This window comes from Caloenas nicobarica, chromosome 8, assembly GCF_036013445.1.
Source record: "Caloenas nicobarica isolate bCalNic1 chromosome 8, bCalNic1.hap1, whole genome shotgun sequence".
NCBI lineage: Eukaryota > Metazoa > Chordata > Aves > Columbiformes > Columbidae > Caloenas > Caloenas nicobarica.
In genome coordinates, this window is record NC_088252.1 from 29,228,026 (window position 1) to 29,249,370 (window position 21,345).

General features: G+C 46.1%; 1 protein-coding gene across 1 annotated transcript in view; it reads right to left on the reverse strand.

The window, feature by feature from the left end:
• MED12L (mediator complex subunit 12L) overlaps positions 1–21,345 on the reverse strand; it is a 96,754-nt gene that overhangs the window by 73,470 nt on the left and 1,939 nt on the right. The window contains exons 2-13 of the mRNA XM_065640564.1: positions 18,301–18,405; positions 16,582–16,773; positions 16,006–16,165; positions 14,107–14,276; positions 13,344–13,454; positions 12,672–12,941; positions 10,476–10,625; positions 9,855–9,954; positions 9,582–9,718; positions 3,349–3,480; positions 2,061–2,187; positions 123–337 (exon numbers count right to left, since the gene is read on the reverse strand). Coding sequence (XP_065496636.1) covers positions 123–337; positions 2,061–2,187; positions 3,349–3,480; positions 9,582–9,718; positions 9,855–9,954; positions 10,476–10,625; positions 12,672–12,941; positions 13,344–13,454; positions 14,107–14,276; positions 16,006–16,165; positions 16,582–16,773; positions 18,301–18,405 — 1,869 coding nt within the window. The remainder of the gene's footprint in view (positions 1–122; positions 338–2,060; positions 2,188–3,348; positions 3,481–9,581; positions 9,719–9,854; positions 9,955–10,475; positions 10,626–12,671; positions 12,942–13,343; positions 13,455–14,106; positions 14,277–16,005; positions 16,166–16,581; positions 16,774–18,300; positions 18,406–21,345) is intronic.

The following is a 21,345-nucleotide window of genomic DNA, read 5'->3' on the forward strand; positions in this document are numbered from 1 at the left end:
CACGCAGCCCGAAACACTGCAGAGCTCAGAGCTGAAATCCTAATGCTTCAGTGAAAATCTACACTTCACGAAAAAAAACAAACATTTTACCAAACATGGGAGGAAAAGGCATGAAGGGTTACCTCCAGTTTCACATTGTGGTCCTTAGCATAGTGTTCATCCACAGGTTCCCCATTAGGTGAGTGTGGTTGAGCAGCTGCAGTGATTGACAAGTCTCCGCGTGATATTAAAGTGCACATGTATGCATCATGGGAGAAAACATTGTGGTGAGTGAATTCAGAAAAAAGCAGCACCAAATTCACAAACTCTGTCTTCTCATGGTCACTGTTCGGGTCAGCTACCAAAAAAAAAAAAAAAAGTTAGACTTTTGCTTCAACTTATCAATATCTGGGTTCCCACTATTGGAGTTGCAAACCCCAGCAAATTAATTTGAAAGGGCTAATGAAACGTCTCAGGCATCCTGCACAGGTTTCTCCTTGTCTCCACAGAGCAAACCCTTTCCCAGCAACGTGCATGTTTTGCTTTGCTGTCGCTGCAGAGGTGGGACAGGCCCAGCAGTGGAGTCCAGAGCAGCCTGCCCCACGCACGCCTGCCCCACGCACGCCTGCCCCACGCACGCCTGCCCCACGCACGCCTGCCCCACGCACGCCTGCCCGCCCCAGCTGGTGGGCAGCAGTTACGTGCAATGTTCAAATGCTTCTAAAAACTAAAAAGAGGGGGCAAGGACATTCCTTGTGTGAAGAAAAATTGAAGCTGAAGCTTTGGATTGTAACGGACCACCAACAGCTGTCCTTTCCTCCCAAATTGTATTACTATAGTAAAGGCTACTGTCTTATCTACAGGACTTTTGTATTCATAACAGAAAACCTTTTAAAATATTTTCAAACAACTCAAGATCTCCACATGCCAGGCCTCCAAGATATAGCAGCAATATTTTATTAAAGCTTGACAGTGTAGCGCGTTGTATCTATTAAACATGCTCACGCACATTGGGAAAAAGTTTATTTTAATAAATGTGTGTTATTTTGCGAGTGCCAAAGCAAAGCCTTGAGAAATACAACACATCCTGTGTTATTACTTTTTCCACATGAGGCGTGCGGGCTGGGTGCCGTGCGGGGCAGTGTCGGAGAACAGCCCTGCCAAGCAGGTGACCTGCCCTCCTTCAGAACACGCTGTCATTGCTGGGGACACAGACCCAAGCACCGTAGAAACAACACAATGCCACAAAGCGTGTCCAGCGCTCGAAAATCCCAGAGAATATTGCAAGCCAGGCAAACGCTCCCAGCTGCTGTCCCTGCCCCTCGCACAGCGACCCAGCGCAGGACGGTACCGCACCCAGAACAAGCACATCGGAAACACAAGTCTAAATAACACACATAGTTGGGATGGTTTATCAAAACCAAGGTCACCACTGGTACGCAAATAAAGTGCTGCCCATACCTCAGAGTCTGTAACAAATTTTTAAGAAGTTTCTCCTTTTTCGGATGTTGAGAGTTTTTCGTACTGTGTCTCAAACCACTCAAAATCCCCTTTAAAGGCACCGGGGAAAAAAAAAAATGCCCTAACTAGAAGTGCTTAAGATACCAGAAACACGAGCTACAACATCAGGCAGTTTTATTAGACCAAGACATTTCATAGAGGAAACTACGATGAACAAAGATCCTTTCTCATTCCACCTATTTGTCAACTCACAGCTTCCGACTTCAACACTTGTGTGTAACCTCCAGTTCAGTCACTTCAAATGTGGATGTGTCAAAAAGAGACAAGTGTTTGATGTTAAATATGCACAGAGTGCAAGTAATTTCCCCAAATCTCTTACAGCTTAAAAAGAAATAAACATAGTTCCTGGCAATTTTCCTTTTGTGAAAAGAAAGAAATAAAAATCACAGAAAGATCCTATAGCAAGGCAGGAGATTTCAAAATACGTGTGCTTATGAAAATGCAGGAGGTAATCACAGAAACTCTGAAACACCCACTACAGCGAAACAGTAACTTCAGCAGCCAGACAGCAAACCAGTTGTTTCTGACCTACTCTGGAACGTAAATCAGTTAATACTCACATAATGAGGGAGCTTGTGTATCTAAAAACCTTAGCAGGACGTTCTGAAAAACAGGAAGACTGGAACCTGTCAGGGAGGCCGAAGACAGAGATTCCTTTTCATCTGGGACTTCAGATTCACCGCATCTCTGCACAGTGAACAAATAAAAAACCATGTGTCTACACACAAATACACAGGATATTCACCCAGTTTGCAGCTGAGGCAACCATTCGTTCCCCAGCTCTTCATAAAATCCAGACCTGCTCTAGAACAACGGGTTTTTCCCAGTACCTCATTGGGTGATTCCTGAGGTGTTTTGTTTAATCACTTTGGATTACTTATTGAAAAGGAATACATGAGACATGTACTATCATCTGCAATGACACTGTTTCATATAAAAGCTAAAATTTAAGATAAAGAACTTCCAGGACCAATGTGAATACAAAAGGTAACTCCTCTTGTTTGTGTAAATTACACTAAATATAATAATAATCAGGGCAAACATCTCTGCTTTGAGTGGATTTTGGTGCGAGGCAGAAACAACCCAGTAAGCTCCCTGGCTTCGTGGTGGGAGCAGACAAGGCAGAGACGCTTCGGAAAGTGAAACGTCTGTTTGCACCGATGTGCGCTCATCCGTCTGTCCCACACCCGGGCTGAGCAGACATCACACATCACCCTTCTTGGGCCCCTTTTTTCTAGGAAAAACAACCACCTAAGCAGATCAGGCAGTGGCTGAGAGCTGCCTGTGGGCTGCGTGGCTGCGGGTGAGGCAGCAACGACCCTGCGGGGCAGAGCTGCAGCGGTGCTGCGGGGCAGTGCGGTGCTGCGGGGCAGTGCGGTGCTGCGGGGCAGAGCTGCAGCGGTGCTGCGGGGCAGAGCTGCAGCGGTGCTGCGGGGCAGAGCTGCGGGGCAGAGCTGCAGCGGTGCTGCGGGGCAGTGCGGTGCTGCGGGGCAGAGCTGCAGCGGTGCTGCGGGGCATGTGCTGCTGCAGACCCACTCTCCACCTGCTCAGGGACTCCAGTGACAATGACAACCTTTTATTTGGACAGAAGTACAACACCTCAAACAGATGTAGATCAGCTAACGCAGACCATTCTGAGTCAGGCTGCAATTTCTTACTCTGAATAGAAGGTTTTTTCATTTTAAATTTATCTAGAATTTAAAAACTCTGAATTGATTACAGAAGTCCCCAGTGCTCCAAATGCCATTGAACTTACATGTTGGGTAATGAGTAAAGTGATGTTTCCTTAGAAATATCTTACTTTTTAAGCTTTCTGCTCACACTATTCTAGAGGCAGAAATAACTTACTTCTGCTTCAATTTCGGCTTGCCTCTTCTCCAGGAGCTTGGCCACAGCCATGGCCCTGTGCTTGCCGGACCTCCTGCAGCTCACAGCCCACTCGCAGAGCAGCGTCACCACAGCGTCGTCGCTTGGGGCTCCCTGGCCAGCACAAGCAGAGAGAGAGAGAGAAAAACGTTTCACTCGCACAGCCACGGGCTGCTCTGAGCAAACAGCCTGCAGCAGCCAGGGCTGGGGATGAACGCAAAAGCTGGGGTTTGCTCTTTGGTACTGACAGACACACACATTTGCTTTTTTCATAATGTTTTCAAATGAAATATAATCTGGAAGCCAAAGAGGGAAATCTCAGTTTTCACACTGCTGATACTCAAATCAAAATTTTCCTTTATCATGATGTTGCTTCACAAACACGGAAAAAAAGAGTGATGTGCTCTATGAGCAAGTCAAACAGGAAAAGCGTATCAGACAGAGCCTCTAACCCAGATAACCACACAGAAGTTACGCTTTCCTTACATTAATTCTTCCAAACCTCCTCCGTCTGTTTCCAGACCATCACCTGCAACCCACTGACGCATTAAAAAAAAAATAAAACAAAACAAAACCCCCTAACTTCTAAAGGTGTATCTATCATAAGACCAAGGTCAAAAAACTCCCGAAAAGCTCAATTTATTTCTGACTTAACACACACATTTTTAACAAACTGTACGCATCTTTAGAAAATCCATATGTACAGAATAGCAATGAGATATGGTATGGTCACATCATGGAGTGTTCATCCAATTTGTTTCCACTCACTACCCGCATTTTGGAAGTATATTTTTCTTGCGCGTTACTGAAGTGGCCCTGCTGAACGTCCTCGCTCCTGCCCACGCTGGCTGCCACCTCCGAACGCTTAAGACCAACCTGTAAACGAAGCAGATGCGATTTTTCTCCTTTCCCCGAGGTCAGTGGGAGCTACATTTCACAAGAAAGGGCTCAAGTCAAGCATGGCCCCTCAGAAAGAGCATCCTTTCTTCAGCCGTGAGGAACTACAGACCCACAAGCAAGGACGTTCCTGCTTCAGAGCCATCGCGATCGTCCTCCTCAAAACCACCAAACCCAACGGCACGCAACCAGGGCTGGTGGACGCGCACGCACCTCGCACAGGGAAGTTTTCTGTCAATACGCTGCACCGGGCGAGAGATACCGAATGACACAGGGTGCAGGGAAGAGGGGAAAATCTTTTAAGTGCCTCAAACCAGTGAGTTCGGTTCTCAGGAACTGACACACGCAGCAACTACCAAAGATTGATCTGAGCGCAGGTGAGTGTGTGATCGCGCTGCTGCAGCTCTGCTTGGGCAGGCTGGCGTCACCAGAGCCGCTCCTGCACACCGGGCCCTGCGGCAGCTCAGGAAGGTGAAGCTGAAGTGTCCAAGCATTACACACTTTGTTTTGCTTTTGACTGAGAATAACGAACGTGTTTGAAAGCTGTATCAAGTCCCTGCAGTATAAACGACTGCCCCAACTGCTGCAGTAAGTACATCCCAACAGCAGCCCACGGGCAGCGGAGGATCGTGCTGCCGACACGCGGCTCATTCCAGAGCCGCAGGCCGGAAAAGGCGTCAGGCCAGCGCCGGGCAGCCCGTGCCGAGCGGGTTGCTCCGCGGCAGCCGCCTCTGCCGCCGGCGGCACGCGCTGCTGCTCGACTTCCTTCCTCACGGTGCTGCCCACGACAGCTCTGCTCACGGCTTCCTCCCTCCACGCCCCACCTTCCCTTCAGCACGCTACGGGCGCCATGAACATCTCTCGCAGCAATCGGGTTCTGGATTTGTCTGACTTGGGATCTGACACCTGCAGGTGGTCTGGCCCAGAGAAGCACAGACCGCACTTCAGAGGGGCTCAAACTACTGCCTCGAACAGCAGCATTAATGTCACATTTGTGCCCTGAAAATCTCAGGGGCGGGAGAGGTCTTTTGATCGGTTCCCACGTGACTCGGTGACGGTGGTTTTGGGAAGAGCAGACACGAGGTGCTGAGCAGAGACCCACGTGGGCAGGAGCTGCAGCTCCCACAAACAGACCCCTCCTCCAGATTCCCAAACCTTCCGCAAGTCCTAACGAGAGAAAAACACTCTGAGGTCGCATCAAACGGCAGAGATGTCCTACACCACGCAGCACACGCCTGCGAGGCAAGACTTCAAACTGGGACAACTCCAAGGTTTGTCATTTGGCCATGGCCCAAAGCAGCTGTGACCTCCTGAGCGCCCCCAGTCCCGGCCCTTCGGAGAAACCAAAGGCCTTGTCTCCATCAATTTACACCTGGACCATCCGGTGGGTGAAGAAGAGTTGGTCTGGTTTTATTTTTAAAAAAGCACCACAATTAGTAACACAGGAAAGCATTCAAAGGAAAGTATGAAATGTTACTGGTCCTGATAGGTTTGGAGATAGGAAGCCAAGAGCACTATTAAACCTCTCCATAACTCAGAGCCTTTAACCCACTAGGCCTTGCCTTTATGATTTAATTAGAATTTGCTACTAAGGAACTAATAGCTTGCAGCAGGTGCGCTCTTATGCCAGTCATAGATGCCTGCAGAGGATATGAGGCAATTAGTGTGTATACATACTTGTGTATATATGTATATAAACATTTATATGGCTATTGTTGTTCCTTTCAAAACATGAAGATACTGAAAAGTGTATTCAATCAAATAATTCAACAAATCTGAGCAGCTGCTTATTGCAAGTGAATCCTGTGTCACAGGACACCAGTCTGTCCTTAAATCACAAAGAAGGTTAACCAAAAAAAAAAATCTGATTGCTTCCTAGCACAATAAGGTTCAGTCTCACCACAGAGCTGCTTTATTTCTAATGTTGTAGAATTTTATCATTTAAGAAAGCTCCCTTTAAATACTAAGCTTTTTTTAAAGGTAGACTATCTAAATAAATTTGTAATCCCAATTCCAGGTAGCATCGTCAAATGAACTTCTCAGTGAAATAAAATTAACACTTGAACATTAAACTCCAAATCTCTCATTTAAGAGGACAAGGAGTTTCCAGAAGCCATACCTTTATTAAAAGAGACAAAGAAGGGGTACAATACAGCAACGTTTACTAGTACAACCCACCTTTCCAAAAAGAACAGGGGAGGAAAAGAGAGCCAGGAACAGGAGCACTACCAGATTTTTGTAGGAAATAAAAGGCCGAGTGCCATCCGTAAAGAGCTGGCTCCAAATCCCAAACCCACACAGACGAGCTCCACTCACAGAAACAGCCGGGACAGCACATCCCATTTGAAAACACATCCACATACCCGTAACGAAGGAGCTCTAGGGGGTCCTACGCGCTATGCAAGAACTGTCTCAAAAGTTTGGGGTTTTAAATCAGCTACATGCCCTGAGCCTGGCAGAGCAGACGGGAACACGTACGTCCGCAGCGCCTGGGGCCGCGGCGCAGAGGGACAGTCAGGCGGGCCGCGCGTGCAGCCGCGCACACACACAAACCATGGCACGGGGCCCGTTTGTTATCTGCATCACACCGTGAGACTGGGCTCAGCTTTAGCAACCACTGCTTTGAAGCTGTCTCAGATAAAAACAACGCACAACTTGGTTTTCTCTTTTTAAGGCTCCCATCAGTTATTTAAGTCACAGAATAGATTTTCCTCTTCCAGAGAGATTTTTTAATTTCACCTCCCTTAGACACCCAGCTGAGCAGGAACCTGATGCTGCATTTCCTGACATAAGAGAGGCTGAAAATACCCACACGAACAAGCTTCGGACAACTCAGCATTTCAAACAAGTGAACTAGTGCTAACTGCATTATTAAAAACATAAGGATGCTCAGAACATCCTCTGTTTTCTCAACACTTGTGGAAAGAGGCTCTGATCCTGCAGATATTTGAATGTGTTTTATTTTCCTCATCTAGTCTCTCCTACCCCTCATGCATCCCAGCATAGCCAGATTCAGGTCCCTTAGGCAGTAACAAACTGTTAAAATCGTAGCTGACTAACCAAAAAGGCACCAGTAGAGCTTTCCCACAGACACAGCGGGGTTGTCTTTTTTTGTTTGTTTGTGTCATTTCCAGCACAGTGATCTCAGAAAGACAAATATTAACTCTCTGCATTAGTAACAAGCCCTGTTCGTGAGAACCAAGTTCAAAACCAGGACTTTTTCACTCTAAAATGAAAAACATCTCCTGGCATCATAAGAATTCAGTTGGACTTCAAAGACAACGTGAGAAGCAAGACCTAAATACAAGTTCAAAGACCTAAGCTTTAAAAGCAATTCAAGTGCACAAATATCCATGAAGTTTCAGGATTCTACTAATGATCTCCAGAAAGTCAGCACCACCCCTCAAAAATCAGGTGCGCTCTCTTCTCTTCCATTTACTGTCGCACACACTGGGCAGGAGATCCTGTGGGAAGGTCCATTCACCAGGTGTCCCCCCACTGCTCAGCTGCATTTCAAGCCGTACTCAACCAAATCATGTTTTTCCACACAGAAGACTAACAAGTGAAAAAGTCTCACCAACCATTCTAAAACAAAACAAATAGAGGGGGAAAAAAAAAAAAAAAAAAAGAGTCATTTCTCAATTCCCTTCCTTAGCTGTACCTGTGAAAGACTATGGCAGATAATTAAACACAGGCAGATGAAAAGCGAGGTGAGTCAAGTGGCTTTCAGCCACAGGAAGACAACAGGTGACCGCAAAGAGGAGAAGCTGCTATTACATTCTCTAGCTCGCTCTTCTGAGGACTCTATTGCTGCACAAACTGACTCCAGCCGTCAGAGAGAGTGATCTGCAAAAGGGGGTGGAGAGGAATTACAGGTGTTCCAAATCTGGATGAGCGCAACAAAATTTTACTCTCATTTAAAACTGTGCGGTACCAATACAAACTGTTGACTGGGCTTATTTCTTTGAAGATACTCCACAATAACCACCACACTGATAAACATTCTGGAGCTGTGCACTAGAGATGTTTTAAGTCAAAGAAATGTTGCATGGAAAATACCTGTGGCTGTAAAAGTAGTTTTCTATGCAATAACATCTCAAATGAGTTTACTGCTTTATGCCACATCATTTCAAATCCTCATACCCAGCTGAATCTACTGAGAAACTTTACACAAGTCAGTGAAGCAGAATGAGAAATTAAAGGTCCTTTGTATTACCCACTGTGTGTGTGGTCATATTCACAAGGTAGCATCATTCTCACTGTATTAATTGTGGTATTAATAACACATATGCACTGGCTGTGAGACCTTCACACCAGGAGGATTCAACAACGGTTCTTATCATTGGGCACTCTGGGGATAAAATCTGAGCACCTGCCGGGTGTGAGAAGTGCTGCTTGTCGGGCTCACATCAACCCGGGGCGGTAGGCAGCTGTCCTTCAAAGGGCTTTTTGCTTTACATACTGTCAGGAGGCAGATATCCTAGTGATGGACATCTTACGTACAAAATACTGTTTTCTGCTTGTCTAATGCAAAGTCACTAAAACACCGATGCACAGTTATCATGCAGTATTTTGGTGCAACAAAGGGTCTTGAATTATGACCAGTCACTGAGAACACAGTCACGAACAAAAACCGTGTGCATTCAAAGAACAAGCCATTTTGCATGAAAGTTTTTAGAACATTAATATAAGCAGCTATGACAGATTCACTAATATTTTCCACTTTAAAATTCTACTTCAACAGTGTACTGTTAAAGCTGGCTATTCCATCTTTTCCCCAAACACCTTCCAAGGAAACTCAAAGTGTTTGACATTATACGTAGGCCTGGTGACATCATCAACTACACTGCACCAAAAAAAAAAAAAAAGTAAAATGTTAAGGATTTCTGATGAAGATTTTCATGGTCTCTGACAATGGCTCTAGGACCACAGGTAAAACTATAAAAAAACCTAAGAGTATGTAGTTTTAGAATATTTTAGTATACCTAATAACCTATGAATTCGCTACTTTCTACAACAGATGTAAAAGTTGTTAACAAACGATAATCGGGAATTTTATCCAAAAAACACAAACCACAAAACCTTCATAGATCATTTCTCCTAAAAGAGGTTTACAGTACATAGCACTGAAGAATTCAGTTGTAACAGCAAAGAACTGTTTTCTCCTAATAAACCAAGTGCCAAGTAGTAAAGAAAAAATACACCAAGAAACCACAAAGCTTTTGTATCAAATATACACACACGCACACAATTCTGATAAGTAAAACCAAAATCCATTGTCTACGGATGATGAAGTGCGAGGAGAGTGCAGCTCTTACCTCTTGGTTATCTTTGTTCTGATTTGCCCAGAAAACCTTATGATAAAGTGTCTCCATTGAATTGCTGGAATCTGATCTGTCGAAACAGTGTCGATCCAACACCTCTAAGGTGTGCAAAACTCGGCTGATGGTCACCCCTAGAGAGGGGAGTGAGAGAGGAGAAAAAAACAAATCTATTACTAGAGTTACCCATGGTACCACAGGATTATACTCAAAGATGACCAGATGTCACCCTAAAGCTCCCAACGTTTGTTTCATTCTGAGTTGTCTCACCAGCAGGTGATTCTTGGCACTTGTCGAAGGACCACCGCACCTCCACAGCACGGCTTCTTTGTTTGATCTGCTGTTCTACTTCATAAATCTTTGCCCGAACCTGTAAAAAAAATAGTTGCTAATTAGCTAGTGCTGGGAAGTCTCCATTCTCATTTCGAGCTTGCGACAGCTCTCTGAGCAGGAGCGAGATACCCTCTGGTGTCCCACAACACCCTGGCCTTTGGGAACAGCGAACTCAAGTACCTTCTGTTCAAACGGTTTGTCTGTTACGAATCATCTTGTACAACAAAACATCTTTTCCATCTAAGCAAAAATTAACTTTCAGCGTGCCTGCAAAATCGCATCTCACAACCTGGTACAACAAGCTTCTTATTTGCCATTTCATACCTTCAAGTAATTTCAGTTTAATAACAGAAAACATCTGAAAATTAATAAAATTCCTGATATTTTCACAAAATCAGTACCTGAATGAAGTACAAAGTAAGTTATCAAAAACTAGCAAAACACTAGTATAGAAACTAGACCTACAGAAATATCCAAACTTGGCAGTAGTCCCAATATCACAGATCATTATTCAGGATACAAAACAGATCCTAAGATTGTGACAATGAAGAAGCTTACCTGCTGATTAAATGCTGAATTTCCACCCGGCATAGGTAAACTAGATGGAGCAATCGGAAGTAAATCCAGAGGTGAGCCTGGATTAACGTTCTTATTTTCATTTGTGGAGTAATTCCACACCAAGGCACTTGGGCAACAAAGAGTTACAGTCTGCAAGCAACAGTACAAACCAGAAGTAATTTATTTTTCTAAACACATGACAGACAATACTAACAATAAGAGTCCATGAGATAGAATCAGTTTTGGTCTAACTACTGCAGTGAAGAAACAAGACAAGACTATGCAGAATTACTTTAAAACATCTGTTTGAGGAAATTCAATTACTATATTATTTTCCTTCTCTATTTTAAAAAAATATTTAAATATATACATGTTCAATTCCCATTTGTATTGCTTTCATAATGCCATCAAAGAACATCACCAGAGGTTAATTTCAGCCAGATTCTTTCTGTGAAATGTGAATGGTCTTTAGAAAATAGAAGTGATTTTGGTGTTTGGCTTACAGAAAGAAGCTACACATGAAAAATTAAAGAAATTAATTAAAATGAACTCTCCTGTCAAGGTTTTAAAGCACAAAGGAGTCATTGAAATGCACCACGAACTTAAGACTTACTTCAAAAGAAAGATTTTGCCTTGCCAGGCTGCAGAACAGCCGTTTCACCCGGAGCACCTGGTGCTGCAGAGCCCCAGCAGAACGCTTCGTGATCTGGGGCCCGGTCTGAAACATCATCTAAAACCACGGAACCTGCTTCATCTTAGAGAAGTTCATTTTTGAGACTGTTGGATTACTCGTTGGGAAGCTCCCCCAGTCCAGCTCCGGACTACAAAGCAGCCGTTTAGCAAAACCCTTGCCAGGGGAAATGCTGCTCTGAACGCCTGTGTGCATCCCGGCCGTGCTCTGGGCCTGCTTGGGGGCACAAGAAATGGGGAGAAACACACACACATCCCAAGGAGCACAGGCAGAGCAGAACAAGCAGCGGTACAGCTGCTGGAGCAGCTGTGAAGCTGCCAGAGCACACAACAGAGCCCAGCAGGACCCGCACAGAGACAAACACCCACGTTCCCAATGCAGATCCATGCCCGGCAGGGAAAAACCGCAGAACGCTGGGAGTCAGATGGACTCAAACTTCCCGACTCACGCCCTCGGCAGCAGGACGGATGCAGATACTGTCCCGCTTTGTGTCCTCAGATGACAGGGACCAGCGCTGGCTGCCCGCAGCGGGACACGGGCAGCACGGCAGAGCGCTCTGCCACCGCACGGGTGGCCCCACCGGAACAGCTGCCCACACACGGCGAGATGCGAAACGTCCCGCTGGACGCGGTTCTGGGGAACCTGCTGGAGCTGACCCTGCCTGAGGGCGGTGACATCGTCTGACGGGGTCCCTGCCAACCTCAGCCGTGCTGGGACCCGTGAGCACCAGGGCACTCCTGGTACCACCATCACAGCACTCTGTGTGACCCCAGGGACAGAGAGCTGAGCAGGCAGCACCAGGAGGGTTCGGGAACTCTCACCGGGTCAGCACTCAGGAAGGCAAACAGCTGCAGCTATCATATGAGTCCTTTTTTAGAAAATAATTACTCTCTTGACAATTCTGCTATTGCCAAGCAACAAGCACGAGTGAGAAGCCTCTTCTGTTACAGTTTTAAACACTTTAGAAGTTGATAAGGCAATACAAACTGCTCAAAATTCTGACAAAACCAAAATAAAGCAGCCTGCAGTGGCACCAGACATCGGTGACAAGCTGGAAGAAGCAAGAAAATCCCCAAAGGTCAGAGCTTGCAGGAGCCCGTACGGCACTGCCTTCTGTCCAGCGCACACAGCACAGAGCGGCTCTGGCAGAACCACGAGGTTCACGGTGATGAGGCCGAAATGAGATGCACAGAGCACCACTGCACCCAGGAACACCCATCCCAGAGGAACGGCTTGGCCGGCCCTGGCCCCTGAGTTGCTCCTTCCCACAGCACAGGTGCAGACAGACACACGGACAGCATGAGCTGCTCCAGGCGGTTCCACCACTGCATCTCAGCCAGCGCAGAGAATCCACCCTCCCGCTCCCCCCAGACCCGCTCAGCCTCACCCTTTAACGGGTACACTCCCAACCACAACAGCACACCGCGACACCCCCAGAAAACGCATTTTTCTGATCCCCTGAATGGTTACAGCCTCGCAAACAGAGCGGCAGAACACAGACCTACCTGCAGCACGCAGCCGAGCCCGTAGAGCAGCGGGCGGTGCCGCGGGCAGGCACGGCGGTCGCAGCAGGCTGGCTGTGCCGGGCTCACCGCGGCACCCGTGCCCGGCGGGCTGGCGCTGCCCAGGGCAGGGCTGCTGGCTCCGATAACCGCATGGGGAGAGGCTGCAGCTACCAGCTGAGGACCATCGCTTAGCAAGAGAGACAGGCGTCTGGCACAAAAATAGGCAAGGCGACGGGATAGGTAAGCTGACTGAACAAACTCTTCCGAATACTGAAAGTTAAAAAAAAAAAAAAATGCATAGGTTACTACAGTCTACTCCAGGTGTTCATTTGCTTTATCAATCTAACATTGAACATGAATATATTTAAGAGTCCAGAGTTAAAAAGAAAAGAGCAGCTCAAAAGCAAATCTAAACTTCTGTCTCATAAAAATTTCATCTGCCCTCCAGGACCAGTTAGAATAAAACAATCCTTTTACCAATTCAAGTTCAGGATTAGAAAACATGAACATTTTAAAGGCATTTATGAACTCCAAACACACACTGTGCAATACATTTCCCTAAATGCCCTAAGTAAAAATGTTTATATAGATTTTTACCACCACAAATATTAAAATCCCTTAACAGATATGAATCATGCTTATATTGATTTCTGCTTTTGAACATGTGTGTACCTGCAGCATTAGCGGCAACAACAGCTTGAGAAGATCATCATCAGTGGGCCTGATTTTTTCCAACACATCCAGTATCCATGTCAAATACTCGTGTCTCTCAAGCATTCCTTCCTGAAAGAATAACACATCCCGCGTTACCTGGGAGCACTAAACAAGCAGGTGTGTAATAACAGGTTTGATTTCACGTCTGGTTCAGCTCTCGTTACCCATCTCAGCACAGAGCTACCAGCGCCCTCAAGCACGGCCACGCGTGCAGGAACCAGGCACCGCGGCAGCCCGGGACAGGGCAGGACTGCGTGCGGCACTGATAACCCGTGCCGTTCTGACCTGTGCCGCTCCGCCCAGCACGCTGCCGGACCCAGTGCCAACAGACCCTCCCGGCAGCCCTTCCGCCATCTCTGTCCTCCGGCAGAAACAACCCGAGAGTTATTCTGGGCTAGAACCGTGCGGAGCTGAACAGCCAGGCCACCGCTCCAGCACCCAAGGCTTCATGTGCCATGCTGACCCCAGTCTGATCCATGATCATTAAAAACACCCCTAAAAGATGGGATCCTATAGAAGAGAGAGTAACTGAGCACACTGCTGCAATCGCAATCGAGCACACAAAGCAAATCAAAACTTTTTCAGCTAGCAAAGCTTTAAAATGGATTAGCATTAACAATTTATGTCAGTCTTATGACAAAAGCTACCCCTAAGTTCTAAAATTGAACTTTCTAAGAATAGTAACCTCAAAAAAAACCCCATGTGCCTCTTAAAGTATTACCTGAAACAGATAAAATGACAATTTTTCATTATATTCCCACTGCTTCAGGGCTTGTTCCATCTCTTGAGGCATCACTGCAGAGCTGTTGCCTTGGCTGGAAGACATGTGATAAAACTCTGCAACCTTTGCCAGCTGCTCCCAAAGGTATCGGGTTATAATTTGAGTCCATTCTACAAAATGAGTTCACAATTAGAACACTCCAGGTGATAAAAGGTTTCTTTCACAGCGAGAATCTAAACAAACTCATATTGCCTTTCTCATCAAAACTGCTCCTGCGGCACCGGAGCCCACCCAGCGCAGCACGTGCTGTGAGTGAAGGGGCTCCGGACGTGCCCCCCGTGCATCGGTCCCACCACACAGAGCTGCTGGCGTGCGAGCAGCCGCCGAGCGCGGGCACAGAGCACCGACACCAGGGATCGCCCGGCCCTTCAGCACAGTTCAGCATCCAGCCTTGAAACAGGTAAAATAAATACACTCCATCACTCCCCTCCATCCGGACCTCTATCCCCCTCTTTCTTCCCCCTCCAAATAGAGCCAACGTAAAACTCGATGGGACTCGCACAAGCAGTGGGATACTATAAAACCGTTCTTTCTACAGCTGCTCTGAAGCAGGCAGCTCCTCCAGACTTTCACTCCGAGGAGAACGCGAGAGCTGCGGAGCAGCTCCTCAGGCCGCAGAGGTCTGCCAGCAGCACTGCTCCGCTTTTCTTCGGCCTACGGGAGTCAGCAGGTGCTGTTCAGCAAATACACAAACCTACTAAAAATTACCAGCTTTCAGATCTGCTTCAGCAGCGATTCTGTATTTAGCATAACCTGAAGAAATTAGTGAACAAAAGTAACCTTGCTTGGTCACATACATAAAGATTTGGGAAAAGAGGAATTGTAAGGAAGGGATTCTCTTAACAGTAACTGCAACAACCAGGGATATTTGTTAATATTGGAGACAAACATCTGACAGAACTGTATTTAATCAGCATGCAGCATTTTTTAGAAGAGCACACTCTTTAATGAATACAGTAGCTTTGACAACCCAGGCCTGCTTACTGTCAGAGCTACAGGAGCCACCACTTTTGAGCACAACTATTTTCACTGTTCACTACCCCTCACGCTTCAGCTAGCACCTGCATTATTTTTTCCCCTTTGCATTTGTAATTGGCAGTTCTGTCAACATACACAGACTATACGTTGAACGCTTTTCTATCCAAATCCACTGACGCTTCTGTATGAAGCCAGTGGAGTTTAGTGTTTTCATAGAGCAGTTTAACTACATTTACTTCAAACATTTGCTCAGTTTTGGAAAAACAATTCCAAATCCACTACTTCAACTTATTTCATGTGACAGTATGAAAGAATAATTTTCCCAAAGCAGTTACCAGTATCTCTGTGCCACTGAGTTAGAAACAATGCAAGTGCCTTTCTCTTACCTGAGGCACAGATATAAAACATTCTTGGAAGTGTCTCAGGCTGGTGCCACAGTGTCATTTAAGGTTAGTACTTAAACATATTGCCACCTATATTCTAATAAATAAGCTTTACAATTCTCATTTCACTCCAGGCTAAGTGAGCAGTTCTGTTCATTCCCTGGTACCATTTATCTTGGCACAGCCTTTGCTGCTCCCACCAGCCCCGCAGAGCCCGGTGTCGGGAGGGAAATACAGCATGGCCAACTCCTCGGGTGCTGGAGGTGGAGGGAGGAGAAGCAGCCAGCAGGGCAGGAGTTACGCTGCATGGCTCTTTGTACTCTTCGGCACACAGCTCTAAGCAAAACTGATTTAGAAGAATTTTTATTCCCCTCCCCATTACAAAGATTCCTCTCTGGACACCTAGTAATACCAAAGCCACGAAGAAATGGAGAAGGCCCTTTCAGCTATTATTATGCATTTAGACAGAGATATTTACCCATATTTGGGTCAGTGGCCTGACGTTTCTTGATTTTAGCTTCAGAAATAGCAGCGTAGTAGGCACACGTCATTTTGATCAGCCATGCCGCTCGCAGCAGTGGCACAGAATATTTTGCTAAGTAAGCAAAAACATCATCTTTTTTACTGAGAATGGGAACCTGAAACGCAAGAGGAAGCGAGTTGGAGCACAGTGCGAACAGCAGCTGCACCTGCGGGTCAGCCCAGGCCGCCCTGCCCAACCCCTGCAGACCTGTCCGAGCCAGGGACCCGCTGCACCCACAGCACACAAACAGACCTGACAAACACGTACTGCCCCGCGCGCCCCCGGGGCTTCACCACGAGCACCCTTCCCCTGCGCGGGGATGCCTGCAGGGCCGCTAGCAAACCTCTCAACACAGCCAAAAGCATCCACGTGCAGTATGAGTCCTGCAAGCTGACCCCCAGAACTTCTGGAAAACGGAAGAACACCCAGGATTTGGGAAAGGGTTTGGTTACACTGACACTGCTGGTTTCACAAGTGCCCAATTCAGTACAACCCATTCTCCAAGAAATAGAGGAAGGAGCATTTTGATACCTTTTTTGCTAATAGAGTCAGTGGTTTACTTCCTGCTAATTCTGTGAACCAGCTGTGAATTGCACTCTGAGACCGAGCAGTAACCAGCCAGTAGTTGTCTTTGGCATTTACTTGTGGTTTCTTCTTCCCTGTGTCCTGGAAAGTGTTAAGTTTTAGCTTTTCCGCTAATATGCTGCTGAAGTAAGCGCCAACCTGGTGGGGGGAAATAAAAAATTAAAACATACGTGACAACCCGGTAAGCACACATGAACGCACAAAGGACTTCCATCTAACAGCTGCAGCTATCACTCCAGTCCAGGCTATCAGCCTAATGGGATCACCCTGTAACTCCCCGCAGCGAGGAGACGGGATTCCCAACACCGAGCACCCCGCAACGCTCCTGCAGCATCGCCACCGAAGCTAAGCCGAGCCAAAGGACACAAGAATTGCCGTCGCTGTCATTCCATCCCCAGTTACGGCAGGCAAACTTCACAGACTAGGGGCAGCCAGGAGTGTTCCGGCTTCTGCTCAAAACACGTCCGCTGCCACTCCACACCTCTGGAATCCACAGCTTCCTGAGATTGGCTTCCCCAGTACTTTCAATCCCAAAATGGCACCAAAAAAATGCCAACAGAGGTTTTACTTCTCATGTCAGCTTGTTTACTTTTCAAAGTTAGTGAAATAGAAATCAATTTTTAGACCTGTCAGTAAGAATAAAATGTTTGACTTTCTAATAAATATAGTCATAGTTGGGTAATTTTAAAATCTGTCAGAAGCTTTTAGGGGATACTGAACTTATTCGGGAGAATTAAAGTGTAGAATTACCAAAATAACTGTAAGCACTTCCTTGTGAATTTCCGTTTTACTTTTCAAACTGTTACGTTCAATGGTCAAAACACAAATTATTAATATACAATACAGAAATTGCCTGCAGGTAGCAATTCTAGAAAACAAAAATCAGAAGAATGTAACAGAAAAACCTTTAACATTTCAACAATAGCAGCCCCCTCATTTACCTGTATCTCTTCTCTTGCTAAAATAACAGAGTACCACTGTATAAGTAAATTCATATTTTCCAATAAGCTGTAAGAAGTTGTATATTTTAAAAGTCAAATAGCAGCTTTGTCTGCAAACATTTTTACAAGCATCTTGGTAACTTTTTCCTTCAAAACCATTTCTTCCTGCTTTCCCAACAGAAGGAGGAAAAAAAAAAAAGTACATGAATGTGGACAGATCTCTCAGAAAATATGGCATTTTTTTTTTCTAAAAAGCTATTATTTTCAGTGTGGAGGACAGTAACTAATATTTTAGTGATTTAGTTAAATTTCACTAAATAATCCAAGAATATGTTTCCAAGAGACATGGACCAGAGTGACCAGTTTCTCCCAGCAGAGAACAGCCCGATGAAACAGGTACGAGACCAAGTGCAAGTGCAAGACGTGGCCAGAGCCACTACTGTCCTTGGGAGTGAAGCAAAGAAAAGAACAGGAGCAAAAATTCAGGTCTCTTCTACAAGGAAGTGCGCTAGTTACGTTTTGTTCTTGGCATCCACATTTTGCGCTGAAGACTGATAACGCTGCGTAGCAGAAACACAGCTCAGCATTCTTACATTGGTTCTGTAATTCACTTTAACAGGAAGACTTCCAACGAGAAAGCAAAGCAGTCGAGACCCAAGTAGAGCCGCTGCCAGCCTGGTTCCAGCTCCCGTGAGCACACTCGAACCGAACAGCCCTGCCTTACCTCTGAGGCATTGATGACAACATTTCGAGCAGAGCCGTGCTCATCCCCAGAGAAGGCAGGTTGGTTGCTGAAGCCTTGCTTTATGTTCACTGCAGTGAGCTCATCCTGCAAAGAGTTTCAAGGGCAAAAATGAAATGACAATTGAAGAAGTCACATCATTCTCAGAAGCATGTTTTTATAAAGAAATCTACGTATTTGCTAGTATGTCACACTCCGCATTCCCCTGAACCCCAAAAGCCCTTTGCACATTCAGGGGGTGTCAGCGAAGGGGAAGCCAATGTCACTCCCACTCTCCAGTCCCAGGGAACCCGTCACTTGTCACCAGGACACAGCACCAGCTCCGGTGGTCTGCGGACACTCGCCGGGGGTGAGATACTGGAACAACCCCTGAGCTGACTGCAAAATAATCTGTGAAAACAAAGAGCGACTGCCGTGCAATCAAGCAAATGAAGCAGGAGAAAACAAAGTTAAGAATGTCATAAATCTACTAGAAGTCTTTATTGCTAGTTTTGGGCAACACGTCTCCCCAAAAATGGTGACCCAGAAGCTTCCATTCAGTTTATTTTCTTATGCATTGCAATGCATTGCGCTTTTCAGTATTGTCTCAAAGTTTGGGTGCAAAACAGAAGACAGGAAAGTACTTAGGAGAAATCTAAGCACTCTGGGGTTCATGAAGTTAGCAAGTCTCATCGGAATTTGAAATGAAATCAACAACAAGTGCTGGAACACTCCTCCACCCACACTATCCTCAAGACAGCCTTGAAAACACAGACAACAGCAGAGACGAAAGTGATCAAAGACATTACAAGCAAATAAATAAAAGGTAAATGGCAAACAGATGGAGATGTACGTTACTATTAGTGCCATTTCCACAGATGACCCCAGTTCTGTTATCTTTAAACTTCTCCTCTTTCAGAAAAAGCTGTCTAGATATCATTATGCTGAAAATAGCTCCGAACCGTAGGTTGCACTGCCGTATCTACCACTGCTGCAAGAACAGGCTGGGATGGGCTGACAGCACAAATACATCAGTGTTTCGGTTCGGTCTGGCTCAGATTATTAGCTCAGATTTCTCCCTGCCTTCAGGAACTTTAAACACGAACGCAACACAGCTGCATAACCAAGCACCAACTAGAAACGAAAAGCCATGTCATCTGTGAACACAATGCACAGAGATACCTTTACAAACAAATTAACAACAAACTGGATGTTCAGAGGAGCTTTTGTTACATCGCATTTACGCCAGCCCCATTAAGAGCTCGGGGTCATTCTCCAGGAGCGTGGTCGTCCCTCGCAGAGGGGACAGGTTCCTGGACAAGCGGGCAGGATGCCAGCACAGCTACAGGGTTCACAGGTGCCAGGGTTCAGCCCGGTTTTGCTCGCTGTGCCAGCCCTCTCCTAAGGACAGGCACCGCAGGCTGCCATCACCGAGCGCCGGCTCCGTGCCACGGCACACCGGGTCTGCACCGAGCGCCAGCTGTTCGGATCAAGCACTCAGGTGGTGTTGGCTGTTCTGGACTGTACAATTCCATATTAACTTGCTTTTAACCTATTTGTTCAAAGTTCAACTTAAGCATTCTCCTTCACTATTACTGCAGTTACACTTGCTCACTGCAGCATCAAGCCAGTAAGAGAAAAGCAGAAACCTAATGATGTATAAAGGTTTTGGAAAACCAGGAACTGGCCAGTCTATTCTGATATCTATGCTGAGCAAACAGACAACGTATAGAGCTACACCAGCACTATTTGACAGTCGAGAATGAGGAATTTTTGACAGGCATTCTTTTTCTCCCTAACCTCAAAAATTTTCTTCAGAAGAAAAATTTAAAAGAAATTCATATAAAACACATGAAAGCAACAAAATGGATCTTTTTGACCAGTCATTACTTTTAGATCCTCTCATGCGCTCCATCTTTTGCTTCACATCTCTTTATTACAACAGGACAGGTACTTTCAGCAGCTTGGGGCAGCCCCCGCCTCGCCTTGGACACCCAAACCCTCTGAGGAAGGCCCAGGACTCCAGCCTGTGCTGTGGCTGCTGCAGCGTAAACCTCCCTCCCATGCTCGGCTTCTGATGGGTCAGGCTTGGCTTGAACAACAAGATCAAAATACAGCTCCTCGAAAGACTGAAATACTGTGCCAGTTATAGGTTACTAACCAAGCTATATTTCATGATGAAGAGAGGAATAATGATATTTAGAGGAGCATCATCCACTCCAAATCAATGTCCCAGAGGTCACAAACAGGATTAGCGGCACCTCCCAGCCAGCCGCAGGCAGAAGCATCTTTTGCCAGAGGCCAGGGAGATGACACACTGGCCATGTCATCACAGACCTGAGAGCAAGGAGGATCAGTCTCTCATAATGCTGAAGGGCCCAGAAAGACAGGTCTGTTCCCAGCTGGCATGAGGGGGACAATCCTGGAGAGGCCTCTCCGACAGAAATGTCAACTGCTATACCCATCGTACCAGTGAGAAGGCGGTGTGGGCTACTGGTGATCGTAGATGTTGGAAAACAGAGCCTTGGAAGGGCCGAACCCAGCACACTGTGTGGAGAAGGCAATGAAGTTCCTTCTGTCTGGATGCTATTTCTCAGCATCAAATATGTCAGTTGTGCTTTTTTGTGCTTTGAAAATGAATTTGACTGAGTTAGAAGTATTACTCATGAGCAAAATCATCAGGATCTAGCCCTGATGATATGGTTTATTCAATGGTTATATCTTTGGCTTGTAACAAACACAATTTGCATTATATTTTATGAATCTTAGGGAGACTAACAATTTAGAGCACAGGAAGCGTTAGAAAAAAGTTGAAACACCTGCCTTCAGGTGCTGCTGCCAGGCCAGGATTTCCAAACCTCCCTTTTGCTGCACAACCAGCAGCAGGGATTGCTGATGATACAGAGAAAATATGGGCAAAGTACTGTCCAGTGCTCAAAGAAAACACAGTACAGAAAGGCAAGGAAAGCTAATTCCTCCTAATCTTCCTGTTTCAGAGCAGTAACAGGTGTTAGAAGCAGCCCGGCAGGTAACTGCCCTCAAGAAGCA